Source organism: Anopheles gambiae, chromosome 2, assembly GCF_943734735.2.
Source record: "Anopheles gambiae chromosome 2, idAnoGambNW_F1_1, whole genome shotgun sequence".
Classification (NCBI taxonomy): Eukaryota; Metazoa; Arthropoda; class Insecta; order Diptera; family Culicidae; genus Anopheles; species Anopheles gambiae.
In genome coordinates this window covers 9,405,669-9,426,789 of record NC_064601.1, presented here as the reverse complement: position 1 = coordinate 9,426,789, position 21,121 = coordinate 9,405,669, and the positions used below count along the sequence as shown (strand labels likewise).

The following is a 21,121-nucleotide window of genomic DNA, read 5'->3' as shown; positions in this document are numbered from 1 at the left end:
AACCTGTTACTTGGGAACTGTCTAACTTCAAACGTGTAGCAGCTGCTTAATAAACATTGTTTTTTCGTCAGCCGACGAAGGTGGTACGACTGACACTTGTGCCTATTGATTTTGCTTTCTGCAGAATTAATTTTTAGAGAGTTTCCTCTACTCCCGTGTGTGTGCCCCCCAATTGCTGGCGCTAGAGTGTTTCCTTTACTTCCAAATTCCATCGACTCCGTGCAACCAGCCGTGTTGCAGTGCGTTGCCACCAGCGCTAGTGGCGTACGTTCCGAGCAGAAGGCGTGTAACGCGGCATGAATCAGTGGTGTTGAATGATGAAACGATGAGCCTGTAAATAGTGGTGTGACTCCCGGTAGTGTTAATCTTCCTTCTGCCGTTCCTAGTGCTAGCTCCGTTTCCAGTCTCGAATGGTGGTTTAGCATAGTGTGTATGTGTGTGTATAGCGCATAGTAGCCGTACCGTAGCCGTGCATAGCAGTAGCGCACCCGCTGCCGGGTGTGTATTGAAAAGAAAGGCGTTCACGACAGTGTGCACACAGTGACGACAAAGTTGGTGTCCCGCAGCACACATCGACCGCGTTTTTGTCTCATTCCGCGGGTGCGCTTTCAACCCCGGTCGCCGCAGTTACCATACCAGCAGCAGCAGCAGCACCAGCATGGAGATTGTGCGTGCCGTATCGGACACGTTCTGGTCGACGCGAGTGTGGCTGCCGCCGAACATCACCTGGGAAGACATACGGCCGGGTGTGCGAGCGGACGTGAACCATGCCGACTACCGGCACCTGATCTATCCGATACCGCTGGCCGCGGTCATTATCGTGCTGCGCTGGATTATTGAACGGTAGGTGGCGGTGCGGTGAAGAGAGGGAGTGGATGAAGGAGCAAAAAATTAAAACGCTCACGAAGGAGGGTGGAAGCAGGCCCGTGCGAGAGGGGTGCGGTTTTGGTGGCGATCGCGCGCACCCCGTACACATAACCTCAATCGCGCAAGAAAACCGTTTCTCTCTGTGTGTCCCGTTGTGCATGTGTGTGTGAGTGCGTGCATGTGCGAGTGTGTGTGTGTGTGTGGAAATATGGTGCGTTCAGTCAGCCTGCTGCGATGCCCCCTCGCTGTAGAAGCGCGAATTTTGGATCGATGTTTACACGCGGCGGTAGTGTAGCGGTCGATGGAAGGAGGAAGCTCTATCGTATCATTCCTGCTACGCGGTTACGCCCTTATAATTTCCGAAAATGGGAGAAATCAAAGAAAAGGGGGGAGGGGGGGGGGGAGAAACGAGGCAAACCCCACGCTCTCTCTCTCTCTCTCTCGTCGCGTCATCCCCCTTTCCCGTTGGGAGCAGCGCACTGCGAAGAATTGTCCATAATGCACCAAAGACGTGCGGCGGGACTGGAGTGTGTCAGAATGCATATGCTTGAGAAGGGGGAGAGTGTGTGCGAACACTGCACCCGCAATTGTATAGAATAGAAGAACAATTTGACAACCAAAATTTCGACCCGCAAACACTTGCCTTCGCGCTTAGTAAAGTGGCAAGTAATGTAAGAACAGCAACAACAACAACACACATAATCGATTCCCCCCCCCCCCCTGAGAGAGCATCTAGACATGAAGCAGGATGACGTTGAAATGCAAACACAAACATAAACCTTTCACACACTTCTAAATTTACGCATGAAATGAAGTAACAGAAGAAAAAACGAACGCGTACACTCACCAGAAGAAGGGGGCCTGAGAAAGGGTTGGTGGTGTGGTTCCGTTTAATTTTGTTTTTTTCCCCACTTCATTCGTTTCGAAACCGTTGTGCTTTCTCCGGGCCTCATTTCTACATTTCGCTCGCTCACAGTGTGTCTGTGTGTGTGCTCATTCTCTCTCTCTGCCTCTCTCGGCTGCTTTCAAGTGCATGGTTTATGTTTATGCCGGTTCGCCCTGACAATGCACCAAGCAGCAGCAGCAGCAGCATGCTTGGATCGATCGTACCGGCGTGACGATGATAGGGCGGCGGCATAAGGGATGCATGAATCGGTCGACTGTTAAAATCTTTCTGAGCTGGAAAGATCAATTGGTTGACCTCATTGATAATGGTATTCTCAGATAATACGATTATTTAATGGTGAACTTTGAACCATTAGGGACAAACTCATTCGGACATGTATGAGGACCAGTAAGGGCAAAATGTTTTTTTCTTAGCAATGCTCTTAATTTTATTTATTTTTATTATATTTTGTAGATTGTACTCGAAATGACGCTTCGACAATGTGGGCTGGCATACTCGCACATACACACACACACACACACAAACTAACTAGTGAACAATTCGGAGCAAACATATGCCGAGCATGGAATATGGAAACACGAAATTCGAACAGGAAAACAAAAAAAAACGCGCTTAAACCATGATCCATCACCACATGCGATGCGATAAGAATCGTTGACTTCGACCTCCAACGGTTCATTATCACCACCACCACCACTACCACCTCCTTTGCAAATCCGATCTTCAGTGGGTTTCCAACCCAACACCCCTGGTTCGTGTTCCACCCACTAGACATCCGACGAGACGTCGAGCTGTTTTCGCGTGTCTTTACCACCACCACCACTACCATTTACTAGCGTCATCTCATGCATAATACGCTTGCCCTCGCGCGTCCGCTTCTATCGCCGGCCGGAGTCTTAGTACGTACCTGATAATGGGTAATCTAATCATTCAAAAGTCGTGCCAAACGCTTGCAAAACGCTTCCCAACAAGTGTATGATCGTACAGCAGCAGCAGCAGCAGGCGACCGAGCGACCGGGCATGTCGTCAGAAGGCGACCGTACAGAACGTGTATGAAGCTTATTGATGATGGTAGAAACGTTACGCAATATGTGGATGATGGGGGGGGGGGGGGGAGGAGGAGGAGGTTGGCTGGTGCACGGTTACGCGTGTCATCGTCATTCAGTCATAAACTGAACCTTGATTGGCCGGAGGGATGGAGAGAGGAAAAATAGGAAAAAGGGGAAGCAAAACGGTATCAGTGTTGATCGCCCGAGTAAATCGTTGTGCGAATTGTTGTAAATGTATTTATTTGTTACTTTAGTTCGGCATGTTTATAAACAGGCCACTCGTGAATAGTCATAATCGGTGTCTCGGTGAGTCACACGATTCACACGAGGTTATCATTCGTCATCAATAACGCTTGGTTTACATTCCCCCCCCCCCCCCCCCTCCCCCATTGGGTCACGATGAGTAAGGTTCGTTGCCGAAGCGCACCCCACAAATGTGCTTCGTCACAAATGCAACCCAGTTCCAAGTATGTGGGGTTTTGTCTAGTGATGTCATCGATGGTTTGGGTTAAATCTACGGACAAAATCTACTACTAGCCGGAATGATTTTGTAGTACATTTGTATTTGGGGAAATGCTGAATATCAATCATGTTTTAGCAGCGAGTCATTCGATCTATAACAATGCTTTTATCAGCATGAGCAGTCAGCCTCTCCAAAATTTGCCCCTTTTATCGGCTTTGCTTATCGTTCGATCGATCCTTATCTTGCAGCTTTAAGGAGAGACGTAGAACGCCAACAGTGTAACAGCGACAATGCATTTTTGCTACGGTACTTCAACCCATTAGTCAACCGCCACCGAAGGACCGAACGTTTTTGGAAGCGTTTGCCAGTTTATACAAACTGTTTACTGTTTTTTGTTTGTGTATCAACACCCAGTACACTCATTTAAAAAGTACACATTGCCCTGCCGGATACAAACTTGCGCTGTGTCTGCATTGCGGTGAATATATTTATTCGCTTGCTTTCAAACAGCAACTGGTTTGTTTTGTTTTTGTATTGTAAATTACACAAAGCAGTTATTACAGGGTTTGCTAGGAGTTATCATAGCTGTGGGACACTTCTTTGACTATATCTTATTGGAAGTGAAACTTATACCGTTGGGCATTGGACTGTATGGCATCCTTGGAAATTCTTATTGGATTTGTCCAACAAAGGTGCTTTAGAGTCCAATTAACATGGCATAAAGTTCCTTTCCCGCAAGAAAGAGTTAATAAAGTGTCCCACAACAATGAGAACTCCTGGAAAACCCTGTAACATCAAACGATAAAAAACGAAAACAAATTTCTTTTCTAGATGTTCTAATAAGCTATGTGAAGGTAAAATCGTTCGTCCATCATCTTAAAATATCTCTTATAATACGATTCATAGCTACTGCGCTTCTTTTGGTGCTCAAATATTAGTTATTTCACTGACTACGACGGGGACAATATCAGCTTATAGCTATAGTGTCCTTCGCGGGCCCGCCCCATTATCTTGTAGCGCATATTTCAACGAGACTCGCATCTTATCAGCCAGGCGATAAATGCGCTTATGAACACCGAAGAACAATTTGTACAGAAGCCTCGTTGTATGTGGGTGTGTGTGTGTTCCAACCATACCTTGCGCACATCGTTTTCGGTTGCATCATGTGTAGTGCACGTTCAGCATTATCGTGCATTATTCTACGCTTTAGTGGCCTATAGCGAAGGAGGAAGAGTGTCCCCAGACACAAACACCAACCCCGTACGAATGGCGCTTTCTTATCGCTTTTCCACCATCGCTCATGCTTACTGATCATAAAATTCGGGTAAAAAGCAAGAATATTGTGTCCCCATTAGCTTTTGGATGGATAAGGCTTTACGTTTCTTTACGATCCAAATCGGCCCACCCGAAAGATAAGCGCGAGGTGGGCCGGCAGGTATGTTGAGGAAAGGTTTAGCCAGGAAAAAAGGGGGCCAACACACGTCAACACATCGTTTGGTGAGTCGCGGGTCGGTTCGGCACAGTCCGGAAGGGTGTTTTTGACGCATTCGCCAAGCAAAGGCTCGACCTCCAGCGGTACAGATGTGATCCGCTTTTGCCTGTTTTTTTTGTAGGCTGTTCACGCGTTTGCAGACATTGCACCCAGAGCTATCATGCGATAGGAATGTTGTGGATGGATACATGCACCGAATGGCGCGTACGCTTTTTAGGATTGGGGGTTGTCGTTACCAGGCCACGGCGCAACACCTGTAGGATGGCGTTGTGTTTTTTAATCACCAAAAAAACCTCAACTATGACGATCGGTTTAGCTCTCTCTCTCTCTCGCTCGTTTCGTGGAAGTTTATTGGTGGTAAGGAGGTTGTTTTTTTCGCACACCCATCCTACACTCAATGCGTTTCATACCAACTGAGTGTGATACGTTATCGGACGTAATAAAACCGTTTGGATGGGGATGGGGTTTTTTTTTTGAGAAACTTCTTCCTGTGCGTGATTGTTGTGACTGAATCATACCGTATCAGCACGAGGAGCCGAATTCGTTGGCCCCCCTACTATTCCCCACATGGAGACACCCGAGCACGTTGTATCAATATCAATCAAATGGTCTTAACCTTTATGCCAAGGTGTACTCCCCATGCTTTATTCCGGTTTGACCATAAGGGAGAGTAGCATATTATGGTCCCTCTGATATGCACAAGGGGGGCGACCATAGTTTTGGTAGTGTACTGCCTATTTAGACATAATGCAGGGTTTTCCAGGAGTTCTCATAGCTGTCGGACACATAATTGACTCTTTCATACGTGAAATGAACATAATGTAATGTGAATTGGACTCTATAACAGCATTGTTGAACAAATCCAATAGCAATTTCCTGGAAGCCTGTCCAAAAAGTGTGTCAGAGTCCAATTTCCAACAAGTGAAGTTCACTTCCAATAGGAAAGTTCAGTCCAGGAAGTGTCCGACAACTATGAGAACCCCTGGTAAACCCTGTAATCAAGAATTGGGAAATGTTTCAAACCCCGAAACCCCGATAAGGGCCTAAAACTGTGATGCATCTTGTATGCAGCAAATGATTTGGGTTCAATCGTTACAACCAATTAATGATTTTAAACCAATATGTATAAGAAATGTTTTTAAATATATTTAAACATCCCTAAGCTAAATCGTTTCCTATGCGTTGTGTCTTTGTAGATATTGGATTGCACCGGTCGGTAAGGCGCTCGGTATCAAGAGCACAGGACCAAAGCCACCGAAACCAAACAAAGTACTGGAGGCGGCATACAATGTCAACGCCCGGCTAAGCCACAAAACGGTAAGGATCATTGGGGGTCTTTCGATTGCAGCTGTGTGTGTGTGTGTGTTAAGATGGCCATGTAGCAGCAGCGGATGGCCCACAATGTTGCGACGGCAATGTATAGGTTACACCCTTGATGTTTGCACACATTTCGTAAAGCGGAAAGCATTTCTCAAGCGTAATGAATATTCATTGGTCCATACCCGTACCCAATGCCATGTGTGCTTTTGCCAAGCACAGGAGTGCGTGGTGACCACAAAACTCTGCCCTAACATCGAACAACAACGCTGTTTTTTTGGCAAAATGACGGCGACCTACGGCGTTTGTACCCGTGGGGCATATGAATTAAGCATAACAACACCGCGCAATGTGCCAGTCCCCACAAAAAACAGAACGGCTAAGGTTAAGAAAAGCCAAACGGACATGTTCTGAACTGAAAACAACCATATGATGGTGGTGGTGGTGGTGTGTATGTGTTCGATTACATTTCACTTCTATGTTTGTGTATGTGTGTGTGTGTCGGGTTTGAATCATGCTCGTGCCTCGTGTGCCTTCCGAGTGCCGAATCGAATGAATCAATTTCTGTAGCACACATCGTTCGACCGGAAGTGATAAGCTGCTTCATTGCACCGTTTCGTCGCTGGTGCTATCTGCTCATTTCCGGCGCTGTTGTAGAATCGCGCTTGAACCGGCTTGTAAACAGTATTTACTGGCAGGCAGTGAGTGGGAGATAGAGAGAGAGATTAAAGATTTGGAGCAAGAAATTGCTTCGGATGTCCGGATGTGTCCCACAAACACAAAAGGGTTTAGGAGAGGTGAAGAGGGAGGGAAAAGAACACCACGAGGTGTCGACGATTCGGTATTCGGCTCCCATCCACCCCCCTATACTGATGGGGCCACCCACGTGGTTAGTGTTGGATTGTTGATTGATAAAGAGTCTGGTGGTGGTGGTGGTGGGTGGTGCTTGGTACCTTGATGGCGGTGCGATAAACGGAACTGAACCGATTGGACGTTGTTGGGGTTTTTAGTTTTCCTAACGATCGATTAAAACCCTTTGAACATACAGAAAGAGAAGTAAATGCAACAGTAATTACACTCCGTCACGAAAGGGGGGATGCGAAACACAAACACAAACCCTCTTTTCAGTGTTGAGCGCGAGGTCATAATGCAACTTGCTGCTGGCACAATCTGTACAGTTTGCTACAAACTGTTGCAGTCGCACAACAGAAAAGAGTGCTTTATTTCGTGGTGATTTTAATGTTACCCCGTTGTAGTAGTTAGTTTCCCCTGTATAATAGCGTTAATGTGTCGTCGCATGGAGAACAGTACGCTGCGGTGTTTTCCCCCCTCCAGCTACGGACCAGCTAGCACTGTGGATCGATAAGAGCTGGTCCAGTTAATCACGCAAAAAGCCTGTTCAGAACTCGGCTTGGTGTTTTCGGTCACAACACCGTCTGTGGTGCCAGTCAGTCCAACCGGCCCCGCTTATCGTTGGATCGAAACGACAGCGCGCACTCCTAATGACGCCAGCGGTGTCCTTTTCTTTGTTGGCACACGAAACACGGTGCGAATGGATACGGCAACAGTAGATTTAATGGCTAGCTTCTTTTGGGGCGAAACGCGATTTTAGGAGAACGTACACCGAAATATGTTTTTGTTGTTATAATTACAAACCGTCTGCCACACCAAAGCGGACCACAACTCTCTCGATGTGCTTTTTGGGTGTTGTTGGGAAGCCTTACAATATTGGTACTGGCGTCGTTTTAGTTTGTCCCGAAACCTTAACACTGCCCCGAGTTATAGGGTCTTATTGATCAACTGGCTGCAACAACATGATACACCAAATTTCCTCGCTTGTTTTGCGCTCACCAATCCGAAAGTATTCGCCCTTTTTGCGTGTAATTTGAAATAGTTAGCTCATTTCGGCACGCTCTGTCGACTGATTCACAACGCAAAAGAACGCAAATTACGGCTAGATTAGTATTATACTTAGCGTATCCTCTGCAATTGATGTAAATTTATGCACACCAATCGTGGCTAGTGTGGAGGATGGAATAATTGATTGCAATTGCAAGTGTTCTAAATTGGAAGCTCTTCACAACCAAGCTAAACATAATCTTGGTGTTGGTGTGCGCATATGAATATGAATAAAGATGTAGATTGGATTCCTTTGGTTCTATTTAGGGCAAGGGGGGGGGGGGGGGAGTGTAAAGTAAATCAAAAACAGCAAAAGGCAAAACTCATTGTGGACGCACATTTTTGTTCTTCAAAATAGCTGCCCCATCAGCTGCTTGTTGGCATAAAAATTTGGAATAAAAATCCTTCATGGTGCGAGCCACGGGGGAAACTGCACTTGCGACGAAACAATGCTTCGCTTCTGCATACAGCAGCGTATAAGGTTGTGTGGAAGTAGACTAAAGGAAACAACGCAACTTGGGGGGAACCTGTCGTCTCCAAATCAAACAGCACCCCTTTCCACTGTTGTCCGCTGCGCTATGTCCAGCCACCAACACTGCCATTCCGGGAGCAACTTATTGGCCACCGTCGTCATAACGATATCACTGACGCTTACGACGCTAAACGACGCTCAACGACGGCGGCGGAAAACGTGGAATTTACGTCGATAGAATATTTAATCTGTGGTCTGTATGTCTGGCTCCGCTCCCTTATGTGCCTCTCTGTCGCGTGATGGAACAAAACACACAATCTCGCGACCGAGTGCCAATGTGCCAATAGATGGAAAAGAGAAGGTGCTTGGGTGTGTGTGTGTGTGTGTGTTGTTTCTCTGTGGTTTATAGCGCGGATAGTGGTCTCGTATCACCCTTCCCGCACACTTTACACTTCGTGTAGAGTAGGTGACGCGGATTGTTGGTGGAAGCGCAACAGTACAGCCCCGATATCCTCCGCACACATTAAAGCTGCCGTACGAACGAGCAAAAGCTCTAATGTCACTATCTTGCCCGGATATATCTTTCTCTCATTTGTTTTTATTTTTATTGCGACAATGAAATTGACGAGTGCTCTCGAACGCTTCTCCTCGTCACAACTCACACACTCTACCACACCACAACTGTGGCCGACAACATCTCGTGTAAATTGCGCGAAAACTGCACCGGAGATTGTCGTCGTGATCGCGCGATCTACTACGCTCATGATGGCATGATGGGGGTTTTTTTGTGTTTATTGTATGCTAGAACACACGAAGTGATTACGGCCCCTAGAGGATTATGTAAGCAGACGGACGGGGCCTTACTGGCACGCGCTCCCTGCTTGTTGGGTGAAACGATACTCGTTTGAGGTAGTGATGGGTAAAGTGGGCAAACATCTGGAGTCGACTCCGATCCGATTCCGAATGTTTCGGGACCAACTCTGGAAGGTAGGTCCGCTTACTATTATCCGGAGTCGTTCGGAATCGCCCATATTCGTCTGGAGTCGGAATTATCCGGTGTTTTCCAAAGTCATCCGGCATCATCCGGAGTCATCCAGAGTCGTCCGGAGTCGTCCGGAGTCGTGCAGAGGCATTCGTAGTCATCCAGAGTCATCTGGAGTCATCTGGAGCCATCTAGAATTGTTCGTGGTCTTCCGGAGTCGTCCGGAGTCGTCCTGAGTCATCTGGAACCATCCGGAGTAATCTGGAACCGCACGTAGTCTTCCGGAGTGTTCCGGAGTAGTTCGAAGTCATCCGGAGTCGTCCGGTATCGTTCGCAGTCATCCAGAGTCATCCGGAGTCATCTGGAATCGCCCGTAGTCTTCCGGAGTCATCCAGAGTCGTCCGGAGTCATCCGGAGTCGTCCGGAGTCATCCGAAGTCGTCCGGAGTCATTCGGAGTCGTCCGATGTCATCTGGAGTCGTCCGGAGTCATCCGCGGTCGTCCGGAGTTATCTGGAGTCATCCAGAGTCATTCACAGTTGTCCGGAAACGTCGTCCGGTTGTTGTTGTTGGAATAGTTTATAGAGGCTTTGGCTCCAACGGAGTTCTTTCGCCCTAAACGTCGTCCGGTGCAATGTTTTTATGGTCAGGCTTTTCATATCTGACGCACAAAGCGAAAGAGGGGAAAAGAAACCCGACTCCGGACGACTCCGGACAATTCTGGATCACCCCGACTCCGGGCGGAACTAGTGGACTCTGATTTTTACGGAGTCAGAATCGGACTAACAATAGCTAGAGTCGGATCTGAGTCGTGGGTGCGCTCCAGAGAGCACACCACTAGTTTAATAGTGCTCTAAGCTCAGCTGTATCGCGTGTCGCATTCAATGAGGCTCGATCAGAAATGATGCACTGAAGGATTTCCTATGTTGAATCATATGGTTTATAAGCTGAAGAGTTACAAATGTTTCTCATTCGTAGATATCCCAGAGAGACAAAGAACTAACATTGAAAACAAAATGTCTACCACAACTCTGATGGACGCGAGTTGTGAATGAACCGAGTTAAATCCAGAATAATACATATTTGATGTTTTTTTTTATTTCCTACCTACAAGAGACCTTGCTAAGCGCTCCAAGAACAACAGTCGTGAAATGGTCCAATAGCGCTTTGCTAATGAAATTATCATGCCTGCCCATGGAAAGGGCCAGTCCCCGACAGTGTATTCACTACTTTCACTTGATTTCTCCTCAGCCAACAAAAGCCAACCGTCAGAGGGCACCAGAAGGGTTAGCTGGACCGTCGCACACGTCACTAGGTCATCAATAAATACTGCTAATGACGGTTAAATTTAGGGCTCACCCATCCAAATGTCCTCAGTCGGGGGGACAGGTTAATTTTTGGTTTGCTCTCCCGAACTCGCTTGTTAGGGGGGTCGTTTGTCGGAGTTTTGTTTTCTATTTGACGTAGCAAAAATTGTATTGATTTTGGTCCGTTGGATGTGTATGGTGAATGTATGCTTTCACCTGGCTGGAAGTTTTATCACAAAAAAAACAACTCCAAACTGAACCACACTCCAAACGTGCGCAAAATACAGCTGCAAACGGTTGAAATTAATTAAAATCTTTATTACCCATTCTCTCCATTTACCCAGTCGCCGCCGTCGCCGCCGCTTTCACGTTGAAACTGTCCTCAACAAATTGCTTTGGTACTGCTGCTACCTACTGCTGCTCCAAGACATAGCCAATACCCTAAAGTAGTCTCTTTCTCGAAATACGAAGCACGCGCTGCTACCAACAACAAGAAAAACATGGAATACTTTCTTTCGCAACCGTTTTGCTGCAGCGTGCGACTTGAAGCCGTCATAATTCGAAGCGCCAAAAATACTCCCATTAATAAAGCATTTCCTAACGCACGCTCTCAACCAAAACTACAAACAAAGCGAAACAAATGCTGGGCAGCAAAAGAGCAACACCTACCTCCCCTCCCTACCCGATATTTATGGTACGAATGGCGATAATGTTCACATTCTACATATCATCAGCTCTTGTTGACCTCTGCACACGCTGCTCCTGTAAGCGCGCATCGGATTCTAGTTGATGGGAGGGACGGTGCTTGTGTTGTCTGCGTGCTGCGTATCTGTTTTTGTAGACGTGATCGTAAACGCGGAATTCAGTCCAGCAAAACCTAGCAGAGCGGGAAGGTGCGATGGCGGAATGTGCTACATTTCTGGAGCATGACGCGATTCTTGTCCACCGTCCACCGGTTGTGGAACCGGGCCCCCCGCGACTTGTGGCACCGAATAGAACGAAACAATTAACAGAGTGTTAGAAAGTCGCGCATGAGGGAATGATAAACAGATCAGGGAGAGAAAGAGATACGTATGTTGATTAATGTCTTGATTTACAAAACCATTCTCAAGCGTTCGTTTAAAACGATCGCATTTAGTGGGACTAGTGGTTTTGCCCCGTAGATCCATTGCCCTATTCCAAATTTAAAAATTATATAAAAGGATGGTTTTTATTGTTTTTCACTACTGCACACACCAAATTGTCGTTCGTATACGTGGATTTGCCTCCCCTTTTTAATCATGCTGCTGATGATCGAATGATCACAACCCGACTAGGCAGTGGGCAGCACACCACCTGGCGAGCGGGGCCATACACTACACAAACGTTTCCCTTTAGCTTTCACTGTTTATGGTTTCCTTGCGCAGCACCAAACGGCTGCGCTGGCTTCCTCCTACTGTTTATTATTCCAGCAACGGAATCCCTTGCCAGTAAATCGAAATGCCAACACAAAAACTCCAACTACCACGCACGCCGGGCGGGCTGGGGGTACTGTTTTGGGGTTTTTGTTGTTGTTGACTTCCGATTGGTTTTGTCCTCTGCAACCCTTTTGTTGTTGTTGTTGTTGTTGTTGTTGCAGCAGCGATGGATAAAACGTCTCCAATAGGAGGACAAACTCTCGCTTTTTTGCATGGCTTCGTTGTGATTTCAAAAGCTCCGAAGTTTCTCAATTGCTTCTCACGGTTGATTTGGCTTTCCTTTTCTTCTTTTTCTTTTTCGCATCCCCCCTCAGACCATGCGATTGATGAAGCAGGTGGATTTGAGCGAGCGACAGATCGAGTACTGGTGGAGACGCCGCCGGGCCCAGGACAAACCGACGACGCTGGTCAAGTTTTGCGAAACGTCGTGGCGATGCATCTACTACACGTACAGCTTCATCTTCGGCAGCATCGTGATGTGGGACAAGCCGTGGCTGTGGGACATCAAGCAGTGCTGGTACGGCTACCCGCACCAATCGGTCACGAACGACATCTGGTGGTACTACATGATCTCGATGGCGTTCTACTGGTCGCTGACCGCGTCCCAGTTCTACGACGTCAAGCGGAAAGATTTCTGGCAGATGTTTGCCCACCACATGATCACGATCCTGCTGATGGCGCTCAGCTGGGTGTGCAATCTGCACCGGGTCGGCTCGCTCGTGCTGCTGGTGCACGATTGTGCCGACATCTTCCTGGAGGTACTGGGGGGTTTTCCCCTTCCCGTTAAGGCCCGTTGTAAAAATGAACCACTTTTTAATAACCATTTGTTTCTTCACCCGTTTGTTCCCGCAGTCCGCTAAGCTGACGAAGTACGCACAGTATCAGAAGGTGTGCGACACCATCTTTGCCATCTTCACCGTCGTGTGGATCGTGACGCGGCTGATGCTGTACCCGCGCATCATCTACAGCTCGTCGGTGGAGGCGCCCCAGATACTGCCCATGTTCCCGGCGTACTACATCTTCAACACGCTGCTAATACTGCTGCTCGTGCTGCACATATGCTGGACGTATTTGATCGTGCAGATTGCAGTGAAGGCGATCAAATCGGGACAGGTAGGTTGTCCATCTCCGCAGTCAACGACTTCCATCGGTTAACAATTCCATTAATATCTATCTCCTTCCCCTGTTTGTTTGCAGATGGAGGGCGATGTGCGGTCCAGCTCGAGCGAGGAAATCTCCGACAGCTCGGAAAACTCGCGCCCGGTGCTAACGAACGGTGGTACGCCGAAGAAGCAGCCGAGCATGAACGGAACGATGACGGCGAACAGCGTCAGTGCTTCCCCGAAGAAGAAACAATAAAACAACAAAACCCGTGTGTAGCACCGACGCAACGACGACCGGCCTTTGGTGTGGGTCGGCAGGGGTGCCACCAGCAGAGGCGGTGGGGTGGCACGCGTATATCATCACGTAGCTGGCGAATGCGTCCCAAGCGTAACGCATTCCCCAAAACACACACACACACAGAAAACACACGAAAAAAAAGAACAAAACAAAACGCATTACACGCATGTTACTATTGGGTGTTGCATCATGCTGAGAGTAAAAGAAAAACAAAACCGCATCATGTTACACTACCGCTGCATTATATAGTATAGTCGATCGTGGACGTGTGTGATTGCACGTGCTGCGAGGAACCTAGAACCCTTGGAGAACTAGCTGCATACGATGCAGCCAGGGTGCAACGCTACTATACCTAAATCCCCAGTTTCTCTTACCCGTTTAGTCAAATAGTGCAGAGGAAACGGAACGGATTGATGATAGATTTAACCAGCAAAGAGTAGGGAAGGCTTCGTAAAGGATCGGACCGGATGAACGGATGTACCAGCTCCGCACCAGGGGTATAGATTGTTTTCTTTATTTCCTTTTTTCTTCCTTCCTCTAGGGTACATTTAAACGAGATAGGATTATGGGGAAGCAGCTCCTTCCCCTGTTTTGCTGTAAGAAGAAATTGTACTGCAGGATTATTTGTGAACAAAGAAGAAAAGCATTAGAAAAAGAAAGCAAAACCGTGGAAGTGTAATGAAACGGAAATCAAACACACAGCGCAGAAGCTAGAGATAAGTATTTATTAGCTAAGTAAATCGTTAGTAGAAGCGGCGAGCGGCAGCTCGCAGCTGCAAAATGGGGTGGAAAACCAGTGGTTGAATTTGCAACAAAAGCGACACAAATATCGTGAGTGTGTTGATTGATCGTGTTTAGCTGAAGGGAAAGCGAATGATAGGGGAGAAAAGTACACAAAGTAGTACATACGTAAACACAGCAAATGTTGTTAAGGCTGGCGCGTGTGCGCGTTTGTGTTGCAACAAACGAGCTCTAACAAAAAGAGGAAACAAAAAAACGGGACAAAATCAGTAATAAATATAGTTTGAAAGTGACAATGAAAAGCAAAAAACGCGAAGGGTTGTGGAGTAAAAAAAATAGTCCCAAAACGGTCATTGCAGATTGCAGATCGCGTTGCTTACGGCAATTTTGCTCTGCCCTTATTTGTAGCAACAATTTCCGCATTTCCGCACACATTCCGCATTAGCAGCTGCCCTATTTTGCCTTCTCTCTCGTGTGTTGTATTTTGGTTTGCTGATTAAGGGTTTTTTTTTTTGTTATAAAAGATAAAGGATAAAACGTGGCATTAGTGACGAAGCGCAGTCGACATGTTGAAATATTTAGCTAGACATTTCGTAGATCGTTTAAGCGAGCGTGTACCAAATACTCGACGATTTAAATGGTGCTCTGGTGATGATGATGATGATGATGTGCTTGCTTTTGTGGTATCTTCGTTTTGTACTAAAAGATGTAATTCATCAGCTGCGCGTCCCGTTTCTATCCTCAATAAGCAGCAAACATGCTGGGGCTTCTGCTCTTGAGCGCGTGAATGATCAGTCAAATCAGTTAATGGTATGTTGTCTCGTTGAGGGTGGTGGGCGTCCTATAGTGCGCCGACTCTGCGCTGTTTTCATTCACTCTACCAAAGTTTATGTTTACTGTACTCTGGAATATGATGATCGTTAGGATGGTCGCACCGGTAACTCACGCGCGGGCGGATGGAAATCGAGAAAAAGGGCATCGTTGTATCGTGTTTGATCGATCGATCGCATAGTGTGTGAGTATGTGTGTGTGAAAAGATAGTGCCCCCTCCAAAAAAAAAAAACAATATAAATATCCTTCATAAGACTGCATAGCAGAATAGAGAGGAAGAACTCCTGTGCAAAGAGGAAAAGGCACCGCGACGCGATGCTGGTTGCAGTGGTTGATAGGTATGAGGCATGAGGCAAATGGGAATGAAACAGACGAACAACGCGGGGAAAAAGAGCTAGCTATATGTAGGTAAAAATAGTAAAAAAGTGTTTTACAAATTACAAGAGATATTCACGATGAGTCGACGAAAGTCTTCGTCATTTTTGAAATCTTCGCTTGAGTGTCCTTACTGAAAAACAAACCCCTATAACAAACAACGTTTTATCCTGTTATTTTTTCTTCCTCTTTATCATCATATACCAGCTAACTGCATTCGTACTACAAATGGGGGAAATGTTCAGTTCCCTCACACTCCATTACCATCACCTTTTTCGATCGGGGTTTTCTTCGCTGCTGCTCGAGAGCATGTAATCGAAGCAACCCGCGGCGCTCTCCATACCAGATAGTTTTAGATAAATGTTCATCATTAACGCATTATTAACAGCAAAAACAAACGTGTATATGCTTAGGAAAAAGTCCTCTTCTGCAAAAGTGACGCTAGAAAAGGGATAGGACACGTACGTGTGGTAGACGAGAAGGGGTAGAAAGGGAAGCCGGTTACCGTTTTGGGCGTGAGTGCGTGTGTGTGAGAGAGGAAGGTGGAAAAGAATGCAAATGGTGTTAGAAGAAATCACATCACGTCGCGAGAAAATCTGTAAATTAGTTAAAACAAAATAAAACAAAATCAGTTTCCCGGGAACAAGTAAATGAGCTGTGTGTGTGTGTGTACGTGTGCTTCTCTATTTTACAAGGAATCACTGTAAGTACAAACACTCCCTGCATGCATGCTGCTGTGCGAGCAAAACGTGTACGCAACCATAAGGTGCATTACTCTACCCAGCCACAGGGTGGTTCATCTCTATTAGTGATGGGTAATCCGGGGCGGAGTGATGGCTCAACTCGGACTCCGGATCATAACCGGATTCGGCTTCGCATCAGTCCGGATCAGTTACGATACAGTATTATCATTTATTTCATTTATTTATTCTATTTATTTATTACATTTAATCAAAATTAAAATATGTTGAAGAGCAAGCCTTGAGTAAAATAGTAGGCTATGATTATTAATGTAAGATTCTAGAAATATAGTCTTGTTCCAATCAGCAACCTTTACACAGCTACTCTCTACAGGTTATGGGCCCAGACTCGAAAATTGATTAAAGATCCAGAATATCGAAGACTTGAATCTAGAAAGTTTAGTGAAAATGGCGCTTCCTAGCTCAAGCAATTCCTCGTCAAGTTTCGTCGGTTCGACAAGTATTCCCTCCATTGAACGTCTGCTCGGTCGGGAAAATTGGACATCCTGGAAGTTTGCTGCTAAAACGTTTCTACAACTCGAAGGACTTTGGGAAGTAGTAAAACCTGTGAAAAAAGAGGATGGAACTTTCGAAACGGTGGACGAAAAAAAGGATTTGCAAGCCAGATTGAAGCTCATCCTTTTACTCGACCCAACAATTTATGTCCATATTGAAGACGCGGAATCGGCTCGATCTGCTTGGGACAAATTGGAAATGGCGTTTGAGGATAAAGGGCTTTCTAGGCAAATCGGCTTGCTTCACAAGCTGATTAAGTCTGATTTGGATACATGTGGCTCAATGAATTCATACGTGAATCAGGTAATATCCACGGCAAACCAACTAAATGCCATTGGTTTCAAATTGCCCGACTTGTGGGTAGGAATGATTCTTTTGGCTGGTTTACCGGAAGAGTATCGACCGATGATTTTGGCTATGGAGAATTCTGGTGTTGCAATCACAGGCGACTATGTGAAGACAAAACTTCTTCAAGAGAGGCCGTTGCTACGTAACGAAAATGTTCAAGCGTTAGCCACTAACAAACGTCGTGAAGTTTTCAAGCCAAAACAGAAGCCTTCTTCGTCGAAAGGTCCGCAATGTAGGAAATGTGGCCGGTATGGTCATATTGCGAAATTCTGCAAGGATGATCGAAAAGGAGGAACAACGTTGTGTACGGTGCTATCGACATTTGGAAACAGTGAAGCTAACGAGTGGATTTTGGATTCGGCAGCGTATGCGCACATGACTAGCAACAAGGATTTATTGAGCAACCTGCAAAACGCAACAGGTAAAGTAGTTGCTGCTAACGGAGGAACTCTGGACATTGTCGCTCGTGGAACTGCTATAATACAACCGAAATGCATGGAAGAGATTGTAACGATCAGCGATGTAAAGCTGATTCCAGGTTTAACATCGAATTTACTTTCGGTTAGCAGGATGGTAGAAAAGGGATATACTGTTCAATTCAACACCAAAGGTTGCAAAGTATATAACCCTAGCGGCAAGTTGGTGCTTACTGGTATTCACAACAATAATCAGTTCAAGGTGGAACAGGTAGCGAACAACATGCAGGAGGCTCTGTCGTGTAACACAGCAGAAAGTTTCGAATTGTGGCATAAACGGATGGGGCATCTGGGTGCTGTGAATCTCAAGAAACTTGCTGGTGGTTTGGCAACTGGCATCACATTGAAAAATATGGACGGTGCGGATTGCAGAGTTTGCCCGTTAGGCAAACATTCGAAGTTACCGTTTCCGAAGAAAGGTTCTCGAGCTGAAAATGTCTTGGATTTGGTTCATTCGGACATTAATGGACCGATGGAAACGCACTCGCTTGGTGGACATCGATACTACATCACGTTCATCGATGACAAGACGAGGCGTATATTCGTTTATTTCCTTAAGACGAAATCTGAAGTAGAAGTTTTCGAAGCCTTCAAGAGATTCCACGCGATGGCGGAGCGTCAAAGCGGAAGGAAGCTTAAAACACTACGTACAGATAACGGTAAGGAATATATGAACAAATCCCTAACATCGTTCTTGCAGAAAGAGGGCATCCGCCATGAAACTTCGAACGGATACACACCACAGCAAAATGGACTGGCGGAACGTGCCAACAGAACTATTGTGGAAATGGCGCGGTGTTTACTGTTCGAAGGAAACATGACCAAAGGTTTTTGGGCGGAGGCGGTTTCAACAGCAGTTTATCTTATCAATCGTTCTCCTACACGTGGACACAATTTAACTCCTGAAGAAGCGTGGAATGGAAGAAAACCTGATCTTTCACATCTGCGTGTGTTTGGAACGAAAGCGATGGTAATGATTCCGAAGGAGAAGCGACGTAAATGGGATCCGAAATCTCATGAGTGCGTTCTGACTGGCTTTGATGAAGAAACGAAAGGATATCGTCTGTACGACCATAAAAAGAAGCAAACGATCATTAGCCGCGAAGTAATTTTTTTAGATGAAGGTTGTTCATCGAACGTGACAGTTACAGCAATGCAAGAGCCAAGAAGAACATTCGTTAGACTGGACATCGAGGAAACAACTTCAATCCAACCTGTGCAAATCCCGGTTCCCAATTTTGCACCCGATGCTGGATCAGACAGCACGTTGGAAGAAAATGATGCAGAAACGGATGGTGAACTCGATGAAAGTACGACAGATGACGAAAACAACACTAGTACAGAAACGATGGTACAATCTGAAAACGATTCGAGTGATTTTCTTGGGTTTTCCGGAAGCGATGTCGATGGCTTTGTAGCAGTTGCGTCTGGTATGTACAGTGGAACATATGCTGATCCTGTTTCACACCAAGAAGCACTCGCTAGGGATGATAGCAAAGAATGGGGGACTGCCATGCAGGAGGAGTATAACGCTCTGATGGAGAACAAAACCTGGACGCTAACTTCGCTCCCGAAAGGAAGACAAGCCATAAAATGCAAATGGGTGTATCGGACTAAATGCGATTCATCTGGAAATTTAACTCGATACAAGGCTCGTTTGGTCGTCAAAGGATTCTCACAGCGAAAGGGGGAAGATTATGATGAAACGTACGCTCCCGTGGTACGGTATTGTTCGCTGCGATACCTTTTTGCCCAGGCTATCAAGCATGATCTGATGATAGATCAAATGGATGCAGTAACAGCATTTCTGCAAGGAGATCTTGATGAAGATATTTACATGGAGCAACCACCTTGCTTCGTTGATGGACAGCGGAAAACGTTGGTATGTAAACTTAACAAAGCTATTTATGGTTTGAAGCAGGCGAGCCGAGTTTGGAACAACAAACTGGATGCAGCATTACAACGGTTCGGCCTGATACCAACTCAGTACGATCCTTGCGTGTATGTAGGTAGCGAAGGAGGTAAGATCATTATCGTTGCTATATACGTTGACGACATGATGATTTTTAGCAACGATGTGGCATGGAAAAAGCAGCTGAAGAAACATCTTTGTAGTTGTTTCCGTATGAAGGATTTAGGAGCAGCACAGCACTGCCTAGGTATAAGGATTCAACGGACAAAAGAAACCATCAAGTTGGATCAAGAAATCTACATAGAATCTATTTTAAAGAGGTTCAATATGGATAAATGTAAACCAGTGGCAGTTCCAATGAACAACAGTGAGAAGCTGACTAAGGAAGAAAGTCCGAAGAGTAACAATGAAACTGCTGCGATGAAAGATGTGCCGTATCAAGAAGCCGTTGGGTGTTTGATGTATTTGGCACAAAGTACTCGACCAGACATTCTGTACGCGGTGAACATGCTGAGTCGATTCAACAAAAATCCAGGACAAAAACACTGGAACGGAGTGAAGCATGTTATGCGCTATCTTCAAGGGACTTCTAATTTTAAATTGGTTTACAAAAAAAATGTAGATTCGAAAATTATCGGTTACTGTGATGCTGATTGGGGATCTGATCCAGATGAACGAAAATCCACCGCTGGCAACATCTTTATGGCGCAAGGAGGAGCAATTTCATGGATGTGCAAGAAGCAACCGACGGTAGCCTTATCTACGTGTGAGGCTGAATACATGTCTGTATCGGCGGCGGTACAGGAAGCCTCATGGTGGCGCGGACTTTCTGCGAAACTGGCGAATGCGGATGAAGTGATTGAAATTCGTTGTGACAATCAAAGCTGCATTGCGATCGCGAAGAATGGTGGGTATCATCCACGAACGAAACACATTGATATTCGTCACCATTTCATCAAAGATGCTCTCAGCCGTGGGATTGTCACTCTAGAATATGTTAGCACGGAGGACCAGATTGCAGATGGACTTACTAAACCATTGCAACGGACTAAATTCGAGATTAGTCGCGAGTTAATGGGTATCTCTGAGGCTTGAGGAGGAGTGTTGAAGAGCAAGCCTTGAGTAAAATAGTAGGCTATGATTATTAATGTAAGATTCTAGAAATATAGTCTTGTTCCAATCAGCAACCTTTACACAGCTACTCTCTACAAAATAGCCTTACTGTTTTTGCACCGCCAACTTAAACTACTCGCCCGTACTCGACCAGACTCGTTCGAACGCTTCCAGACCGATCCGGATTGATCCAGACAGTTCCGGATTCGGAGTCAATGACTCCGCAGGCTTTCCACGCACCACATCCTTGGTCGCAAACATCTTGGGCGCATAATCCTTGGTCGCAAAATTCTTGGTCGCAAATATCTTAGTCACAAAGTACTTGGTAACAAATATCTTGGTCGCAAAATCATACCGATTCCGGAAAAATGGTATCTACCCATTACTAATCTCTATTCTATAGTTATTTTTCTTTCCATGCATGGGGACACATACAGAGACACACAGAACGCGATACA

The 21,121-nt window shown here is 46.0% G+C and overlaps 1 protein-coding gene across 1 annotated transcript; it reads left to right on the top strand.

Annotated features, from left to right (window-relative positions):
- LOC1281413 (ceramide synthase 6) lies at positions 1 to 16,209 on the top strand. Its single transcript, XM_321321.6, has 5 exons — positions 1 to 843; positions 5,975 to 6,095; positions 12,525 to 12,968; positions 13,063 to 13,323; positions 13,408 to 16,209. The coding sequence occupies exons 1-5, from the start codon at positions 659 to 661 to the stop codon at positions 13,567 to 13,569; spliced, it is 1,173 nt and encodes a 390-aa protein (XP_321321.6). The 5' UTR covers positions 1 to 658; the 3' UTR covers positions 13,570 to 16,209.
- The last annotated feature ends 4,912 nt before the right edge of the window (positions 16,210 to 21,121 follow it).